Source organism: Aquarana catesbeiana, linkage group LG06 (genome assembly GCF_042186555.1).
Source record: "Aquarana catesbeiana isolate 2022-GZ linkage group LG06, ASM4218655v1, whole genome shotgun sequence".
In the NCBI taxonomy this organism is placed as follows: Eukaryota; Metazoa; Chordata; class Amphibia; order Anura; family Ranidae; genus Aquarana; species Aquarana catesbeiana.
Genome location: NC_133329.1, coordinates 267,097,680 through 267,118,985, shown reverse-complemented (window position 1 = coordinate 267,118,985; position 21,306 = coordinate 267,097,680). Strand labels below are relative to the sequence as shown.

General features: G+C 40.4%; 1 protein-coding gene across 7 annotated transcripts in view; it reads left to right on the top strand.

Annotated features, from left to right (window-relative positions):
* Positions 1–21,306, top strand: part of RAPH1 (Ras association (RalGDS/AF-6) and pleckstrin homology domains 1) — a 345,430-nt gene that overhangs the window by 161,893 nt on the left and 162,231 nt on the right. For all 7 annotated transcript variants that reach the window (XM_073633353.1, XM_073633356.1, XM_073633355.1 and 4 more), the window contains 2 exons: positions 6,722–6,827; positions 10,109–10,623. In XM_073633353.1, coding sequence (XP_073489454.1) covers positions 6,722–6,827; positions 10,109–10,623 — 621 coding nt within the window. The remainder of the gene's footprint in view (positions 1–6,721; positions 6,828–10,108; positions 10,624–21,306) is intronic.

Below are 21,306 nucleotides of genomic sequence, written 5' to 3'. Positions count from 1 at the left end.
TGACTTTACACTCAGTGGATCTAAGTCACATCAAAAGTTGCACCAGAAGTACTGTAGGAGCCTTTTCAAAATCACTGCACCTTTGAGTCGCACCGATCTGAATGGGTGCCATTGAAAAAAATGTCTGCGACTAGTCATGCAACTTGTCATGTACAAAGTCGCATGGTGAGTCGCGTTAGTCCAAATGGAGCCTAAAGGTTTCGGTAGGCCTCTGTTTTTTTTATTTTCAACCTGTGTTCCAGGTAGGGATGGTTCCCCCTACATCTGCCCCAATAATAGGTGATACCATGGCAGGAAGAAGACGGAAATCTCCCTGATGGGTTTACAGCAGTAAAAAAATGTGTCCTATTTTCTAAAAAAAAAAATATATAATTATATGTAACCTATAAAGGTCAGTCAGTGCTACAGCCATTGATGTTTGACCAGCTTCAGGCTTCAGTTGAACAGACAGAGGTACACACACACAGAAAAATTTGTCTGGTACCCGCTTAACTGGACAATTTTTAGTCTGTGTTTACCCTGCCTTAGTTTGTGACTTCGCACAATAACATAATTGGCACCCACCTATAGAGTATGTGTGTGTGTATATATATATTATATTACACACACACATTATATATATATATATATATATATATATATATACACACACACAGTGAGAACGGAAAGTATTCAGACCCCCTTAAATTTTTCACTCTTTGTTATATTGCAGCCATTTGCTAAAATCATTTAAGTTCATTTTTTTTTCCTCATTAATGTACAAACAGCACCCCATATTGACAGAAAAACACAGAATTGTTGACATTTTTGCAGATTTATTAAAAAAGAAAAACTGAAATATCACATGGTCCTAAGTATTCAGACCCTTTGCTCAGTATTTAGTAGAAGCACCCTTTTTATCTAATACAGTCATGAGTCTTTTTGGGAAAGATGCAACAAGTTTTTCACACCTGGGGATCCTCTGCCATTCCTCCTTGTAGATCCTCTCCAGTTCTGTCAGGTTGCATGGTAAACGTTGGTGGACAGCCATTTTTAGGTCTCTCCAAAGATACTCAATTGGGTTTAAGTCAGGGCTCTGGCTGGGCCATTCAAGAACTGTCACAGAGTTGTTGTGAAGCCACTCCTTCGTTATTTTGGCTGTGTGCTTATGGTCATTGTCTTGTTGGAAGGTAAACTTTCAGCCCAGTCTGAGGTCCTGAGCACTCTGGTGAAGGTTTTCATCCAGGATGTCCCTGTACTTGGCCGCATTCATCTTTCTCTCGATTGCAACCAGTCATCCTGTCCCTGCAGCTGAAAAACACCCCCACAGCATGATGCTGCCACCACCATGCTTCACTGTTGGGACTGTATTGGACAGGTGATGAGCAGTGCCTGGTTTTCTCCACACATACCACTTAGAATTAAGGCCAAAAAGTTCTACCTTGGTCTCATCAGACCAAAGAATCTTATTTCTCACCATCTTGGAGTCCTTCAGATGTTTTTTAGCAAACTCCATGCAGGCTTTCATGTGTCTTGCACTGAGGAGAGGCTTCCGTCGGGCCACTCTGCCATAAAGCCCCGACTGGTGGAGGGCTGCAGTGGTGGTTGACTTTCTACAACTTTCTCCCATCTCCCGACTGCATCTCTGGAGCTCAGCCACAGTGATCTTTGGGTTCTTCTTTACCTCTCTCACCAAGGCTCTTCTCCCCCGATAGCTCAGTTTGGCCAGACGATCAGCTCTAGGAAGGGTTCTGGTCATCCCAAACATCTTCCATTTAAGGATTATGGAGGCCACTGTGCTCTTAGGAACCTTATGTGCAGCAGAATTTTTTTTGTAACCTTGGCCAGATCTGTGCCTTGCCACAATTCTGTCTGAGTTCTTCTGGCAGTTCCTTTGACCACATGATTCTCATTTGCTCTGACATGTACTGTGAGCTGTAAGGTCTTATATAGACAGGTGTGTGGCTTTCCTAATCAAGTCCAATCAGTATAATCAAACACAGCTGGACTCAAATGAAGGTGTAGAACCATCTCAAGGATGATCATAAGAAATGGTCAGCACCTTAGTTAAATATATGAGTGACACAGCAAAGGGTCTGAATACTTAGGTTATACTTATGTGATATTTCAGTTTTTCTTTTTTAATAAACCAGCAATAATGTCAAAAATTCTGTGTTTTTTCTGTCAATATGGGGTGCTGTGTGTACATTAATGAGGAAAAAAAATGAACTTAAATGATTTTAGCAAATGGCTGCAATATAACAAAGAGTGAAAAATTTAAGGGGGTCTGAATACTTTCCGTCCCCACTGTATATATACACACACACACACACATAAATATATACAGGCACACACACAATCAGCCATAACCTTATTAAACACTAACAGGTAAAGGGAATAACATTAAATCCTTACAATGGCATCTGAAAGTGTGTGGGATATGATGTATTAGGCAGCAAGTGAACATGATGTTGACCCTGAAGTTAAATATACACACACCCACCTACACACCGATCAGCCTTAACCCCTTCCTGCTGCCTGTACGCATATACTGTATGTGGCCTCACTGAAGTGGATTATCTTCTGTGAAGCCACATATATGTGTACCAGTGTTTGTGCTGGGAGCGTGCCACACAGCGTGCACCCAGCACAGAGGCTGGGCTCTCCCACTAATGAACAGGAACCCAGACTCCGTTTCCTGATCACTTGATCACTGTGATAGCCTCCCATTAGCTATCACAATGATCACTCAATGTGCAGCCCTGCCCCTGTTTTTTTTTTTTTTTTCCCCTTTTGAATGGACAGAGGGATGCATTGTATCTTTCTATCCTTGCCAGGGGAGAAAAATGTAAATAAAAAAAAGTGTGTAAACAAAACAAAAAAAAAATGGCTAGATCAAGGTTTGATCTAGGTCAGGGCTAGTGTTGGTGTCAAGGGCAGTATAATTTGAGTACCCTTTTTTTTTCTTTTTTTCTTTTTTTTTTTTTTAAAGCATTTTTTAAATTACTGTCAGTGTGTTTTAGGTAGGTTAAAAAAGCAAAATGCACACTATTGTTTCTGGGCCCTATTATGGGTACAAACCACAAATAACGTACTCCTATGTGGTATCACTGCGCTTGTCAGGAGCAGGAGAGAATTTATTTCGGGTTGTTCTTTGGTGGTAAGTTATGAAAAAAAACAAGAAATATACAGCTAAATGTAAAAAATATTTTTTTACTATTATTGGCTCCTTTTCTATTTTCTATTAAGAAGTTAATGTCTGTTACCATTTACCACCAAAAGAAAGCCCAATTTGTCCTGGAAAAAAAAGGTAAATTCCACCTAAATGCACAAAATAATTATGATGATATGTACAGTTTTACTAACACACATCAGTTGTTCAGGCATGAAGATTTGTTTTACCCTCCGTCACGAAGGCCATCAGTAGCATATCCTTAAAGTGGTTGTTAACCCACTTCTTTAAAATCCTCCCATCCCCTCTGTACCATAATAATGTGTATCTGCCAGATTGTACCTATATAAGCTCGGCTCCCGGCGCTCAGCTGACTTGTCAGCTCTCTTTTCTCTTGGCTCACAGTTGAGCGCCGGGAGCTGCGGTCATATAGATATAGATTTTTTACATTACACAGGGACACTTATTATTATAGTACAGAGAGGATGGGAGGATTTAGCTGCAGATATGAGAGGAGCGGGGGGGGGGGGGGTGGGCACTGGTATGGGCGGACAGGAAGGGGGGTGAGGACAGAGGAGACACAGGAGAGCAGGGCAGCATATGACGAAGGCACGTAAGCTGACAACGGTGTCAGGGTTCAGCAGCCCTGATATTTCGGAGTTGGCATACAGGGGGAAGGGTATAGCCAGGTATTTCAGGTGTAACAGAGGGCCAAATTACACAGCACAAGCACTGTGTTGTATAACATGCTTTAAGGAAACAGGATCAGTTTTTGTTTTTTGGGTTAAGGAACGCTTTAAGTCATGTAAATTGCAAGGTGGTGCCTCTGTGGATTGTACTTTTTCCAGCATATCCCACAGATGCTTGTTTGAGATCTGGAGAATTTGGAGGCCGTGTTAACACCTCAAACTTGTCGTTTTCCTCAAACCATTCTTGAATTCAGACCATGACACTTTCCTCCATTGCTGCTGTGGTCCAGGTCTGAAGCTCACATGCCCATTGTAGGCATTGTAGGAACTGGACAGCAGAAGCTATGGACACAGGTCATCATGGGCACCCTGACCAATCTGCAGCTACACAGCCCCATACACCACAAACTGCAATGCAGTGTTTTCTGATATCTTTCTATTGGAAGAAGCATTAACATTTTCAGCAATTTGAGCTACATTAGCTCTTCTATAGGACTGGACTACACTGTGCCAGCCTTCGCTTCCCACATGCATTAGTGAGCCTTGCATGCCTATGACCCTGTCACCAGTTTTTTTTTTTCTTGGACCACTTTTGGTAGCACCTGACCACTGCAGACCGGGAACACAGTGTTATAGCTGATCAGTTTATATGTGTGTGTATATACTCATGCATACACACACTATATCATGGTAAACTTTGCAATAATACCTTTTTAAAGGGCTTGTAAAGGTTTTATTGTAAAAATAACAAACCTGGTATACTTACCTGCTCTGCAAGAGTTTTGCACAGAGCAGCCCCAATCCCCCTTTTCTGGGGTGCCTCGCCGGCACTTCTGGCTCCTTCCCTTCATCGGGTGCCCCCACGGAGAGCAGCTTTCCATGGGGGCACCCACGCTCCCAAGTTCCGCTGCTGCGTTTATCGACACAGACAGCCAGACTCGGCCCCATATCACTGGATTTGATTGACAAAAACGGGAGCCAATGGCTCTCGCTGCTATCAATCTATCTAATGAAGACAAAGACAGCAGCTGGAGCCACTGGGCTCCTGCAAACGGAGCTGAAACGGATGGGCGTGCTGAAACGGATGGGCTCAGGTAAGAAAAAGTGACAATTTTGAAAAAAAACACAATTTTATACTTTATGCTATAGTAAATATCTCCAATTTATTTTTAAAAAAGCAAATTTTTTTCTCAGTTTAGGTCGATATGTATTCTTCTACATATTTTTGGTAATAAAAATCGCAATAAGCGTATATTGATTGGTTTACGCAAAAGTTATAGCGTCTACAAAATAGGGGATAGATTTATGGCATTTTTATTTTATTTTTTTTTCACTAGTAATGGCGGCGGTCTGCGTTTTTTTTATTTTTTATAAGGACTGCGACATTATGGAGGACACATCGAACACTATTGACACATTTGTGGGACGATTGACAATTATACAGCGATCGGTGCCATAAAAATGCACTGATTACTGTATAAATGTCACTGGCAGGGAAGGGTTAACACTAGTGGGAGATCAAGGGGTTAACTGTGTTCCCTGACTGTGTGTTCTAACTGTAGGGGTAGGGGGCTGACTAGAGGGGATGACAGATCGTGGTTCCTAGCTATTAGGAACTCACGATCTGTCTCTCCTCACAGAACAGGGATTTATGCATTTACACACACACGTCCCTGTTCTACCTCTCGTGCTCACAATTGCTCGTGGCCGGCGGTCATCGCGACCATCGGCCACGAGCATCGACACCCCCGCACTGCAGCGTGCGCGTGCCTGCTATCCTGCTTAAAGGAGCTGACGTATAGCTACGATAGCTCGCGGGAACGTGCTGACCTGCCACAATATCATGACGGTGGCTGGTCAGCAAGCGGTCGATGCATAGAATGCATTAAAGTGAAAAACCTTGAGACTTTACAAACCCTTTAAATATGTGCTTGCTAGAAATACACTGTGATTTCCCTTAAATTTACTAAGCCTGCACTAATAGATTTGTGCAACCTTCATGTGGCCATTCTAGACTCTGTATTTAGTTTGTTGCTATAGTACCTTTTTACTGAATTGTGTGACTGTTTGCTTTAACTTATAATGTGTAAAATGACCTATTTGTTGCAGTCTGTCACTAGCATTGACTCAGTGAGTGTTTTTTATTATACTCAGTTCCCCCTGTGGCGTAGCTTTGTGGCCTGCTGATCCTGCCAGTAGGTCTGTTGTTTTTCAATTTCCTGTAATAGGGTAACAATGCTGTTTGTTGTTCAGTTAAATGGCACAATTGTTTTGTCACCCTGCAGGACAGGGTAGCCTTCTGTCTGTTTTTAAACAGGTTGTTGACTGCCTGCATCCTATGGTTATTTTTTAATTTGCCTATAGTTCACATAAAAAAATGAAGATTGCACATGAATGTAAAAATATAGCCATTATTACTTTTGTTGAGCGTTAGGCCCCTTTCACATGAATCAGTTTTTCAGGTGGACCTGATCGAACCCTGTATTCTCCTCTGTGGAACGGCAGATGTCAATGGACATGTGTCTGCTTACATCCAATCTGATCTGCTAAAAACAGACATTTAGGGATCCATCCCCCTTCCGTCTAGCCGATTAGCTCGGATGACAGTTGGCAGCAAACAGACAGGAGTTCCCCGTACATCTGACCGTCCATAGAGGAGAGCGGGCTGTGTAAGTTCTGCCTAGGCAGAGCAGACACAGACAAGCCATCCGCCTGCTGAGCGGTGATCAAGCGGACAGATTCCCTGCTGAGCAAGCAGACTGCTGGAGGAGTCTGCCCCTTGAGAGAGGGGCTTTATACTTTTAAATAATTGCTTAAAGGTGTTGCCTTAGCACTTCTATGTTTTATGTTTATGCTTTTTGTTTTTTGTTTTTACAACTAGAGCTTGGATACAGAGAAGCCAGAAGAACCAGTTAAAAGATCTCCACTGCGCCAGGAGACCAATCTTGCAAATTTTTCATACCGGTTCTCTATGTACAACCTAAATGGTAACTTATAATTTGTTGTTTTTAAAGGAGATTATTATATGATCGGTTTTATTTACATGCCTGTTTTTAGGTTTATAAACATTTTTGTATATTTTTTTTAATTGCATTATTAGACAAATGGCAAGCCAGAGACAGGTAGTAAAGCACATCCTGCTTCTGACCATTTATCTCTTTGTGTGAATTACAATGAAGAGAGGGAGTTCAAATTACAACCTTTTTTTCAACATGGTAGTAAAATAACTATGAAGAACCATCAAAAATGCATTGCTTGCTGGCTTCAAGAGTCAAATGTGAAATATTTTATATGTATTTTCACATTTTCCTGGCTGAAAATAAATTAACATTTTTAGCCCTAAATATAATAAAACATAAAATATATTTTGAACACTATACATTCCTTGAAAAACAATTTGAGACAACCGGTAATCTTTAGTGAACTGGAAATGCAATCTAAGAAACATTGCACCTCTGTTAAAGTTGAAGCTAGGCTAAAGCAGGCTCAAAAAAGACAGTACTTAAAGTGTTACTAATCCCTGGATCGTGTATTCACTGTATCCAGTCTCCAACAGTACACCGAACATGGAAATGCAATAGTTTTAATAAATATAAACTGCTAAATACCTTTTCTCATCAGCAGTTAGCGTAGTCTTGTGACTTCTATCAGTGTCTGGTTAAAGCTTGTAGGAGGAGTTTTCATTTTCCCCTGATTGTCCTATGGGGCTGCAGGACCTCTGACCCTCTGTCTGGACTGTGCTGATCACATGCACTCTCCCAAGAGAAAAAAAACCTCTTTAGCAATGCACACCAAACTGGGCATGTGCAGCTTGCCCCCAAGGCTCTGTTTTATCAGGGGATAGATTGGGGACAGTGGAAGAAAGGGAGGATCAGGGAAGACAGGATCAAACAGCCCTTTACACAATGCGGAGGATTAACCCCTTAGGTTCCACAGTGAGTATAACAAGCATGCTTTACTGCATTCACAGAATGATTTTACTGTTGTGGGTTTAGTAACACTTTAAACCAGGGAGCACACGACTGCATATTTACAGGATCATTTTCAGGGCTAGTCAGAAGATAAAAATCTGGACACAATAGAAATCTGGTTAGTAGGGCAGCCACCAGGTGAAAGAGACAAAGCAAGAAAAGGAATATGGACACTAGAGCCATTAACCGCTTGGCGACCACCCCACGCAGATATACTGTGGCGGGGCAGCTGCTCTGTGCCAGATCATGTACGTATGTGATCTGACACTTCTGGGTCTGAGGTGCGCACCGCCGGCGACCTGCTCCCGCTGTGATTTGACACAGCAAGAGCCAATCAGTGGGTCCAACAGACACAATGTCCTCTGTGACCCGCTGATCGCTCCGGAGATCAGCAGAACGGCGGTCTGCCAGTGTAAACAAGGCAGATCGCCGTTCTTTGAGAAGGGAAGACCTGTGTTTCTGCAGTAAATGCACCTCCCACACAGTTAGAAAAAACTCCCAGGGAACACAGTTAACCCTTTGATCGCCCCTTATGTTAACCCCTTCCTTGCCAGTGTCATTAGTACAGTGCTTTTTTTTTTTAGCACTGATAACTGTATTGGTGTCATTGGTCTCCAAAAAGTGTCACTTAGTGTTAGATTTGTTTGGCACAATGTCGCAGTCCCGCTAAGAATCGATGATCGCCGCCACTACTAGTAAAAAAAAAATATAAAAATTTCATAAATCTATCCCATAGCTTGTAGTCGCTATAATTTCATAAATCTATCCCATAGTTTGTAGTCGCTATAACTTTGCGCAAACCAATCAATATACGCTTATTGGAATTTATTTTACCAAAAATATGTAGCAGAATACATATTGGCATAAATTTATGAAGAAATTCAATTTTTAAAAATTTTTTTATTTCATGTCTTATAGCGCAAAAAATAAATATATATATATATATATATAATAGTGGGGGGGAAAAAGGACATACATTTTATTTGGGTACAGTAATGCAGTGCCGTGTCTCAAAAAATGGCCTGGTCATGAATGGGGTTAAACCTTCCAGAGCTGAAGTGGTTAAACTAGTTCACAGTGTTCACTGAAACAAATAAAATGCTAATTCCAGTCTTTGCCTATAAAATCAAGATGAAGTTTTGGTATACCTGTGTTGTGTCTGTAGTTGTATGCTACAATGTAGTAATGGCAACTATGTGCTGAATTGTTTAGTCTTTATAGCACCTGGGAAAATAATTTACAAACTTTCTGTGTCAAGGTCACCATGACGGAAGGATGATTAAAAATATGTTACAAATATGTTAGCAGGAAATTATTTGTGCTATACAAACAATATCCATTGATATAAAAGGAGGTGAGACAACTCACATCCTGTAATGACTCAGTGTGACTGTATATGGTAATATTTGCCCACTGGTCACACTTCTCTGCATCCATTACATTTAACTGTGTACTACTGGGATACCTAGGATACTCCTGTATATAAATATTACTCCCATTGATTCTTATTTTGTTGCTTTTTTTTGGATACAGTAAGGCTAACAAAACAAAATATATATAATTATAGAATGCAATTTAAAAAGACAAAGTTACCTAGAATTAAGTTTAAAAACCGTTTGAGAGGTGTACAGTGTACAGGACAATTCACTACAAGGGCACAATACAAATCTACTGGCAGGACATTCTGCCATTATTAGTTCTCCATGAAGACCCATATCATTGTATAACAGTAGAACAAGCTGAATAATGCTTAATGCTTTAATACTTTTGTACCAGAGTGGCTGAACTATAGATCTTCCCTTTATGCTGTATAAATGTTTCTTTCAGTTTAATCATTAGTGTTGTCCTAACATTACTCTCGCTGTTTTTAATTTGCTATTGCTGTTTTGCAGCCAGAACAAGACATTAAGATGTCTGTTCTGTTTTCTAGTTTGTTAATCGCTCTTTACATTGCATTTGCCATGGGGTACAATAAATACTCGTGGCATCATAGGGAAACAAATCTAGTAAATACAGTTTAGGTAGCTGAATATTTCCCTACCCTGCCTTACCATGTCAGATTTGCTAGGTGGTTGAATTAGACTGCACACAAGTTTGTTCTGCTACAGCTTCATGGTTGCTATGTAGTCCTATTATGGAAATTAAAAATTATATTATATATATATATATATATAAAAATATATTTCTGCTGTGCTCTCAACATACACCTTATTTTGGAGCTGTAACCTTATTTGACCTTAAACACTTTTTAGGCATATGATATTCAAAATTATAGTTTAACACTTTTGTCTTTGTAGAAGCTCTAAATCAAGGTGATACTGTGGATTTAGACGCTCTTATGGCTGATCTCTGCTCTATTGAGCAGGAACTTAGTAGCATTGGGTCACAGTCCTCCAGGAACACCCTAAAATCTCATGAACGTAAAGCGTCTCAGAAGCCGCCTGCTGGCCGTACAAGCACCAAACAGAGCAGCTTACGGGGATTGCCTTCCTCATCTGGAAAAATAACCAAACCTTCTCATGCCAACTACTCCTTGGATGATATCACTGCTCAGTTGGAACAAGCCTCTCTAAGCATGGATGAGGCAGCACGGCAGACACTTGTTGTGGAAGATACTAAACCAGTTGTAACCATCCATCACAGGCGAACGGCTTCAGCAGGCACAGTCAGCGATAGTGATCTTCGTTCTGTTAGTAATTCTTCCCGTTCTAGTATCACATCAGCAGCCTCCAGCATGGATTCCCTGGATATTGACAAAATGACTAGACCTCAAGAACTAGACCTGGTACAACAAAGCCAACCGATTTCTGAGGTAAGATAAATTTAAAAAGTGCAATATACAGTTTTACGCAATCTTCTTTTTAATTATAAAATTCTTTTTTTTTTGGACTTTGGTTATACTCTAGATATAATGTGATTTTTGCAGCAACTGAAACTTGAGCCATTTTTTTAGCTAAAATAGTAGATCTACGTATATTCAGCATGAACACAGTTGATCATTTTCACTTTGAAGTATGAGTGAATAATTTTCATTGGTGTTGAGATGCCAATGTGTATGCAATACATGGCCAGCACCTCTAGTGGTGTACTAAAAAATTATCTAATGTTAATCGTATATATGACAGACCTATTGCTTAATTTACACAGTTGAAATACATATACATTTACAGTTTTACTTTCCAAAGGATCTGTATTTTTGCACAGCAAGTAATTTACACGTTTTTCACACTGTATAGCCAGGCAAGTGATACATGGGGGGTTTATACTAAAACTGGTGAGCGCAAAATCTAGTGAAAATCTGCATAGAAACCAATCGGCTTCCAGGTTTTATTGCCAAGGCTGCAGTTAGAAGCTACCATGCACAGCTGCACCAGATTCTGAGTGCACCCGTTTTAGTAAATCTACCCCATGTAGTTCCTGAGGAATTAACTGTTGTAAATTGAGTAAGGAGCTAACTCAGAAAGTAATGCCAAACCTGGAAAGGGTGGAATTCTCTTACTAACAGAGGAGTGTATATCACAAGAGCAGCTCACCAAAATTAAATTCTTTTTGCAGGTAAAACTGTAGGCCTGAATTTCACATGTTTTATTTTAGATTACTGGAACATGTCTCTTCTTTGTTTATGCATATCCTTTCCATGCCTGATCATCAGCATCCACTCAGTTATATGCCTTTGTTTAGAATGCTGTTTACCTTGTGTTTTTCATATGAATTTATTGTAGTTTTCTGTATAGGTATTTTACGTGTAAATCTTAAAATGTACTGTGCTTCCCTGGTTACCAGGCATAAGACTGCTAATCCTTGAAAGCTCTGTGTATATTCCAAGGCCAGATAACGGATTGTGTGAAACAAGAACAGAGTGCATTGGATAGTATAGATAAAACTTATTTTATTAAATGAATAATTAGAAGATACATTTACAAGCAATGGATTGGATCAGGCATGTAGTTAACCTCCTCTTACAAAAAAAAAAACAGATCACAACATCTTTTGCTACATCAGTTTCTCACTTGACAGCCAGGTTTAGAAGAAGAAAAGTGCAATGAATGGAAAATATATGGAAAGGACGGGGGCCCCTAGGGAAAGGCACAGTGAATTGACCACAAGAGTAAAATGGTACAAGGGGCCAAAATAGTAACCCAGGAGAAGGGCACCTCCAGTAATGTGTTTAGGGGCCACATCCCTTCATCAGAGTCGGGTCCAAGTCATTGTTTGTAAGTGTATCTCTTCTGCTCTTGTTTCTAATTTACTTGTGTTTTACATGTGCTTAGGTTTAAAGTGATTCTAAAGGGAAAAAAAAATATATATATATATAACATCTCTATACTATACTTACCTGCTCTTTGCTATGGAATTGCACAGAGCGGCCTCCTCTTCTCAGGTCTTCCGTTGTTGCTCCTGGCCCCTCTTCTCTGTCCAATGCCCCCATGGGAAGCCGCTTCCCATCGGGGCACTTGTTCGTGCTCGCTCCCGAGCCCCGCTGCTGTGTCCATTGAAAGACAATGGGGTCGACCCCGCTCCCTCGTCACTAGCTTTGATTGACAGCAGCGGGAGCCAGCAAAGCCAGTGAGACACGGACGGAAGTGAGGGGGGAGAAGAGCTGCAGACGCGCACAGCACTGGATCGAATGAGGACTGGGGTAAGTAAACAGGGGTGAGGGGCCAATACTTATGCCCTAACATTTTTTACCTTAATGCAAGGAATGCATTAAGGTAAAATAAATTGTAGGCTTTAGAACCACTTTAAACCCCTTTAACCTCTTCACTTAACCACTTTAAACACTTTCACTGCAAAAAAACAAAGTTGTCTTGTATATACTTTCTGCAGACTTAAGTTGCATTCTGTAAATTATGGTTATGAAAATACAGCATTTTTTTTAAGCTTTTTCCATGTAAGTTGACTGTTAGAAATATCTTTATAATTACAAGCTGTCTGTTCTGTTAGTAAGTGTATGATCTTTGATATAAGTTGAGTTTTGGCACTCACTGTTTGTGCTGTGAGTTTGAAATGTCCCAATTAGTGTTTCTTAGCCGATGACATTGCTTCAGCCAGTTTCCCAGTCTTTTGTAGCTTTATTCACACCACCGTGTTTTTGTGAGAAGGCTACTTGCATTTTGGGCAGCTACAAGTGTTTTTAGATAATAACATCCTTTTAATTTCCTTGTATGAAGCATTACTTTTTTCCTGCTTCTGGAAGTGACAGTGTGCTCTTTCTGCAAGTGTATTGTCAAAGGACTTTTCAAAGGATGCTTTTATTTGGCTGTCTTGTGCATAATTTGACTATCTTATTAAAAAGTGAATAGCTAATTGTCCATCAATATCAAAATGTTTCAACATGTCCCTTTGACAAAAGTTGACAAAACAATTGACTTCCTTCAAGTGGGGCAGTTCGCATGCTTATTCAAATATTGCCCGGTTCCTGCTGGACCAGGAGAATTTCGATCAGTGTATGGCCAACTTAAAGCGGAGCTCCAGTCTCTCCCCCCCCCCCCAAAAAAAAGACTTTTAAAAAAAAAGGACACCTACCGGCCTCTGGATCCAGCAATGTCCCCACCCGAGCCGATTCTTGAGTCGTCTTTAGGTGCAGGCACCGGCATCTTCACTGAGGGAAACTAGCAGTGAAACATTGTGGCTTCACAGCCAGCTCCCAACTGTGCATGCGCGAGATGCGCTGCACTTTGTAATTTGTCCTGCAGTCTTCTGAGACCTGTGAAATGTAGGGAAGGAGGGGGCAAACTTCCGCTTAGATCGGTGCAGCGGCGGAGCTGTCAAAATCGGGTACTTGCTGCCCTCCACAATAAAAATGTGCCAAATGTAAAGGAGGAGGGGGGGTGGAGGACGAAGAGTGGAACTTCCCCTTTTGGGTAACGTTCCACTTTAAGGAGGGAGGATGAACTTCAAATTGTCAGCTTCAGTGAGACATCTACCGATTTATGACCAGCCGTAGATATTTGCAAGTGTCACATACTTTGACTAGTCCCAAGATCCTATAGTATCTCATGTTATATGAATAAAATCTAGTGATAAATCCTACATTGTCACTAGTATTGCAACATAACTGGAATTAGTTTTTGTCATATGATAAATATTGATCACCTGTAACATTCTTCTCATCCATCATTGTGTATGAAATGTGATTACCAAAGCTACAGTCCTACACTATACGAAACAGGCGAGAAAATCTCATTCATGTTTGGTGCATGCTGGGAAAGATTTGTCAAAAATAGGAGCTTAGAAGCACAGTGAAAAAGGGTGCCTGTTTAAGTAAAGAGGAAGTGCAGTAATGATAAAATATGTACTTTAAAAATGTTTCCTAATAGATAGAACAAACCAGTCATTTTATGCTCAGTAAAATGTTTTTTTTTTGTTAAGATTATATTTTTAGCAAATTTTTCCATAACAGCGAATAAAGTCCATTGGCAAGAACAATTAGTAAACTAATGGCACTACATTGTACATTAGGAATATGACATTTCAGCATGCAGAAAAAAGTCCAGTAAAACATGGCTGCTTATGATCAACAATAGGTTTTAGTGGCTTTGTAAATGTGTAAAGATGCGCTTTAATGTCATCTTATAATTATTATCAACGACTACAGACATGAATTTAAAGGTGAAGCCATTATATCTGCTTATCAGCTTTATTAGAATAAGATGCTACAAATCGCATTGATTAGCATTTGAAGTGGTGGTGCTGAAGACATTGCAGTGCCATGTTGTGTGAAAGTTTAGGTGTACATTATTCTGTTACTAGATTTTATGAATACCGTACATGCTGGCATATGTAGGTAATAGAATATACAGACTTAGGACAATGGATATCGCGGAAACAGAGCGTGACCGGACCACTGAAAAAAAATCAAACTGTACTAGTATGTAAATATAAATATATAATTTAATATACTTCACAGGAAGGGACCACAGGGAATACCTTTTAGCAGTATAACCCCTAGATATAGTCCAGATACATAAGGACATTATGATAATATAACGCTTTCCAGATTTGTACGACACTTCAGTGTCCTCTTAACTGTTTTACAGGAAAGGTGCTAATTCACTGTAACTCATATTGGACATGGTGTAATAGATGAGATAACCTGGAAATTCCTGATTCTTTTTTTTGTACTTTATGGCCATCCCTCTGTCTTCTACGGGCTCCTCAAAAATAAGAAATGGAACAGTGACAGAATGTGTAAAGCTCCTGCCAAAACAAAATTAACCAGATCAAACTAACTGTTTAGTAAGTGTGTTTAGTTGCAGATCAAAACAGAGAAAACTTCCAAATGTAGACCTTTCAATACCAAGATTGCCAGTGAGGATTACTATCGGCTTCTATCCCTTGGTTCCTATAAAAACTCTATTGCCCCGTACACACGATCGGACTTTCCGACAACAAAACCGTGGAATTTTGTTTAAAGGTTGTTAGCTCCAACTTGTCTTGCACACACACGGTCACACAAATGTTGGCCAACAATTACGAACGTGGGAACGTGGTGACGTACAAGACGTACGACGAGCCGAGAAAAAGGAATGTTCAATAGCCAGTGCGGTTCAATAGCCAGAAAATCCAATCGTGTGTATGGGGCAATTAGGCTCGGTTCACACTGTTGCGATATGACTTTGTTTTGATATGACAGCTGATATGACTGCTGGTTTTTTTTTGGGGGGGGGGGCAAACAACCACCCCCCCGGGGCGACCAGCGGCACTCCGACGCTCGCTCACTGTCTGCCGGTCGGTCCGGCACTTACCCCATCTAGGTGGCGGGCTGCTGGCAGCAGCTCATGTGTCCTCTCCTCTAGCACGGCATCTCCTCTCTCCTCCTCCTAGGTGTTAGGTGTCCAATAGGATAGCCTGTCGTTTCAGCCAATCGGGTGACAGGTTTGACGACCCCATTCCTGATTGGCTGGGAGGAGAATTAGCGTGAGAATAGGGAATATTCATTCCCTATTCTCACACAACTGGATGGGCTCGGAGCGCAATGCTCTGCGCCCCGAGCCCATCCTTTTTTTTAAAGCCTATTAGAGCCTCCGGCTCTAATCACGTACTTAAAAAAAAATCACTCCCCCCGCCCCCCCATTGGAATTCATGGTCCGGAGCCGTGCATGTAGATGGGGGGACGGACGCATGGATAGGGGTGGGGGGGCAGCGCCTGTGCGCCCATAATGGACGGGATGCCACTGTTAACCAAGGCATTTTATTTCTCCTCCAGGTTGCTAATGTAGTCACCAATTCCTTGGATCTCTGTGGTAAGATAGCTAATTGCCAAAATTTCAGTGCGGAAGCTCTTTTAACCATGGGACTTTTTTTCTGTGGGAGAATGTCCTCTCTCTCTTTTTGGCAGTCTATATCAGAGTCTGAGTCTTGCATTTCACATAGGAAGGAAGAAATGCTGCCCTGTACAGATCAATTCCGGTCCCTGGAGCTAGGTTCTTTTGGTCCTGAATGATTTTGGGTTCATGTTATAACAGACATACTCTTCAGCTGAGTATCACTAAGGTTCAGAAGCTAGAATAAGTGTCCAGTGCTCAGTGTTGAGATTTTACTCAGTCTTTAAAAGGAAATGCTCAAATACCACATCTGAACACTTTGGCAAGGCTCCCCTAGGTTCATAACTGGCATCTGATAACTATAAAAAAAGAACAGATGATAAATATACAGTGCCTTGAAAAAGTATTCATACCCCTTGCAATTTTTCACATTTTGTCATGTTACAACCCAAAACATAAATGTATTTGGGATTTTATGTGATAGACCAACACAAAGTGACACATAATTGTGAAGTGGAAGGAAAATGATAAATGGTTTTCAAAATATCTTACAAATAAATATGTGAAAAGTGTGGTGTGCATTTGTATTCAGCCCCCCCTGCGCAATTTTAACCACTTAAGGACCGGGCTTATTTTTCAAACTTGTTTTTTACAAGTAAAAATCTTTTTTTTTTTGCTAGAAAATAACTTGGAACCCCCAAACATTATATATTTTTTTTCTAACACCCTATTGAATAAAATGGTGGTCGTGGCAATACTTTCTATCACACTGTATTTGCGCAGCTGTCTTACAAGCGCACTTTTTTTGGAAAAAATACACTTTTTTAAATTAAAAAATAAGACAATGGTAAAGTTAGCCCAATTTTTTTTTTTTTACTGTGAAAGATGTTACACTGAGTAAATTAATACCCAACATGTCACACTTCAAAATTGCGCCCCGCTCGTGGAATGGCGAGAAACTTTTACCCTTAAAAATCTCCATAGGTGACATTTTAAAAATTCTACAGGTTGCATGTTTTCAGTTATAGGTCGTCTAGGGCTAGAATTATTGCTCTTGCTCTAATGATCATGGTGATACCTCACATGTGTGGTTTGAAGACCGTTTTCACGTGCAGGTGCTACTCGCGTATGCGTTCGCTTCTGCATGCAAGCTCGTTGGGACGGGGCGCGTTAAAAAAATGTTTTTTATTTATTTTACTTTTTATTTTTACACTGTTCTTTTTAAAAAAAATTGTCACTTTTATTCCTATTGCAAGGAATGTAAACATCCCTTGTAATAGAAAAAAAGCATAACATGACCTCTTAAATATGAGATCTGGGGTCAAAACAACCTCAGATGTCATATTTAGACTAAAATGCAAAAAAAAATGTTTAAAAAAAAATGTCCCTTTAAGAGCTATGGGCGAAAGTGATGTTTTGAAGTCACTTCCGCCCTGCAATGGTATGGAGTCGGGTGGGGGCCATCTTCCCCTCACTCAGCTCCATGCCAAGCAGGGAAAAGGACCCGATCGCCTCTGCCACTGGCTGGCTGCTGCCATTATATAGATATTCCACTTCAAAGAGCTGCCGTATAATGACGGCGGGGGGACCGTAAGTGGTTAAAGTGTGACATGTTGGGTATCTAATTACTCGGCGTAACATCATCTTTCACATTGTACAAACAAATCGGGCTAACGTTAGTGTTTTTTTTTTATTCTTAAAACAGTCGTCCCCCCCCCCCCCCCCAAAAAAAAAGTTTAAAAAAATTGCTGCACAAATACCGTGTGACATAAAAAGTTGTAATGACCACCATTTAATTCCATAGTGTGTCTGCTAAAACAATATATAAAATGCTTGGGGGTTCTGAGTAATTTTCTAGCAAAAAAAATGATTTTTACATTTAGGAGAGAAGTGTCGGAATTGGCCTGGGTGGCAAGGGGTTAATTACCATAAGTAATATACAAATAATTATTATATATTATTTTTAAGGTAATTTACTATATTTTCAAAATCTGTACTCAAGCAGGTGGCTTAACGGACAAATACTGAAGTTTGAAGTTCCAGCCAGTAATTTCACAGTAAATGGATAAATAAATTATTTTGTTGTTATATCATATAGCATATAAATATATGATTTAGCTTGAATATAACAGTACCTTTTCAGCAGGCAGCAGATTCTCATTTGCCCTCTTAACTGTGTGAGAAAAACATGGGATTGTGGGTAAATCTTATGCACATAAACACATGTTTTTTCCTTGTAGTTTAAAGGGCTGGGCTGGAAGGGAGCATTTGTCTTTTAGACACATGCCCCATTTTTATTGGACAGCTGGGACCAATGGTACTTTATCATTGGTCCAAGACTCCAAGCTGTTTATTGAGCTCAGTGCCCCTGACAGGAAGTGAGAGGCACTGTGAGCTCAACCTCTTAGTTTGCTGCAAACAGAGTGTGTCAGCTTGTATTTAAAGTGGCCACTCTGTATTTAGTTTCCGACAGGCTGAGCAATGAGCCCCATATCTCTGGAACCATAGGTCATAGGCGCTCCAATTTTTTACCAGTGGTGGGGTAGTACTTATGACCACAGGTCCCCGAGTTACGGCCCTCGAATAAGGATTTTTTTTTATTTCATGGCTCACCTGCCTCCCCTGACTGCACGTCCCTCATTCTCAGGTGGATTTAGGTCTGGACTTTGACTGGGCCATTCTAACATAGCTAATATGCTTTGATCTAAACTAATCCATTGTAGCTCTGGCTGTATATTTAGGGTCATTGTTTTGCTGGAAGGTGAATCTCTGCCCCAGTCTCAAGTCTTTTGCAGATTCTAACAGGTTTTCTTCTAAGATTGCCCTGTATTTGGCTCCATCCATCTTTCCATCAGCTCTGACCAGCTACCCTGTCCCTGCTGAAGAAAAGCATCCCCACAACATGAAGCCACCACCACCATGTTTCACGGTGGGGATGGTGTGTTCAGGGTGATGTGCAGTTAGTTTTCCACCTCACATAGTGTTTTGCTTTTAGGCCAAAAAGTTCAGTATTGTTCTCATCTTACCAGAGCACCTTTCACATGTTTGCTGTCTCCCCCATATGGCTTCTAACAAACTGCAAATGGGACTTCTTGTGGCTTTATTTCAACAATGGCTTTCTTCTTGCCACTCTTCCATAAAGGCCAGATTTGTGGAGTGCACGACTAATAGTTGTCCTATAGACAGATTCTCCCACCCCAGCTGTGGATCTCTGCAGCTCCTCCAGAGTTACCTCTTGGCTGCTTCTCTGATTAATGCTCTCCTTGCCAGGCCTGTCAGTTTAGGTGGACGGCCATGTCTTGGTAGATTTGCAGTTGTGTCATACTCTTCATTTTTGGATGATGGATTGAACAGTGCTTCTTGAGATGTTAATAGCTTGGGATATTTTTTTTTATAACCTAACCCTGCTTTAAACATCTCCTCAACTTTATCCCTGGCCTGGTAGGTGTGTTCCTTGGCTTTCATAATGTTTGTTCACTAATGTTCTCTAACAAACCTCTGAGGGCTTCACAGAACAGCTGTATTTATTTATACTGAGATTAAATTACACACAGGTGGACTCTATTTACGAATCAGGTGACCTGTGAAGGCAATTGGTTCCACTGGATTTTAGTTAGGGTTATCAGTGTAAAGGAGCTGAATACAAATGCACGCCACACTGTTCAGATATTTATTTGTAAAAAAATTTTGAAAACCATTTATCATTATCTTTCCACAATTATGTGCCATTTTGTGTTGGTCTATCACATAAAAACCCAATAAAATAAATTGTATGTTTTTGGTTGTAACATGACCAAATGCGGAACATTTCAAGGGATATGAATACTTTTTCAAGGCACTGTATTTCTGAAAACCAAGGAAGAAACCTGGAAACCAACATGTTTTTAAAAAGCTTCTCGTATGCAGGACCATGCTTAAGAATGAAGCCCCACAAAGTTGCACATGTGTTCTCTTTATAAAGCTGTTTGCAAACTGTTAATGAATGTGCAGTAGAAATGACAGGAATGTCACAGGAGGAGATACTGATGGATTGCTTGCTGAGAAGAATTAGCTGGACTGGAGTTAACCAAGATCAGACAAAAATTCCTTATCTAGCATCTGTAATTTTGATTTACTTCCTTCTGCATATCAGCTGGGAAACCTTGCATAACAGAGGGTCATTAGCCTCACTAAAACAGTATGTGCCTGTTTTATGATCTTGTGCATAACTGGGGTTTGGCACTACAGAGCCATATTATGTAATTTCACAAGCACTCACTGAGCATTGGTGTCTCTTGTCAAAACTAAGGTTATCAGCTTTTGCTATCACTGGATAAAGTTGGATTAAAGTAAAAAAAAGTATATTTTTACAAAAATTAGCTCCAGCAATTATACAAGAATTTCAGGGCTCTGACATTTGATTAGTGGGAGCAGCAAGGTGGACTTAAAGTCAGGTTTTGTTAAATTACTTTGCTATTATATTTCTCTAAAGACCATTAGTAACACTTCTCTACAGGCTTTGTAAAGGAACACATTGGCAGCACATTCAAAACAAAATGCTAAGGGCCATGTCCCAAGCATATTTGTGGTAGTAATCTGTAGCAGCTACAGAATTGCTCTACTTAGTGTGCTTTTTGCTAGGAAGAAAACATCTGAGGACAATAAAAGGTCTGTGTGGCAATGACTCCTTTTGACTTTTTTTTTTTTGCTACATTTGAACCTAGCTACAGAATCTCTGGCTTCAATAGCTAATGTTATCCAAGGCAGCTGCTTGTGAGCATGGTATGCCAGTGATTTGCATGATGGGTATTAACGACATACACCACCAACTCTGTTGCTGGCTGCAAATCGCCATAGAAAATGAGCAAAGATTTGTATGAATCCCTGCAACAAAGTTTTATGTGGTAAATGGCCCTATCTCTCAGCCAGCTACCAACCATGTGGTGTGTTTTTTTTTTTTTTTTTTTGTAGATGGTTCCACAGAACCCTGAATACCAATAGCATACAGTTTTTGTAAATGTTAGGCTTCATGCACACTTGTTTATTGTAAATGCTTTTTCTCCTGACAGGACAAAATAAGCGGTAAAAGCTCACTTAAGCTGCGTTTTTTAAAACCAGTTTAGCAGCGTTTGGTGTTTTGGCATTTATTTACTTAATTGACCAGACTTTGGCAGGAAATTGCCAAAAGCTCCTAAACGTGAGTTTAGGAGCAGCAGTGTGCATGAGGCCTAATGAAGAAAGGGTCGCCT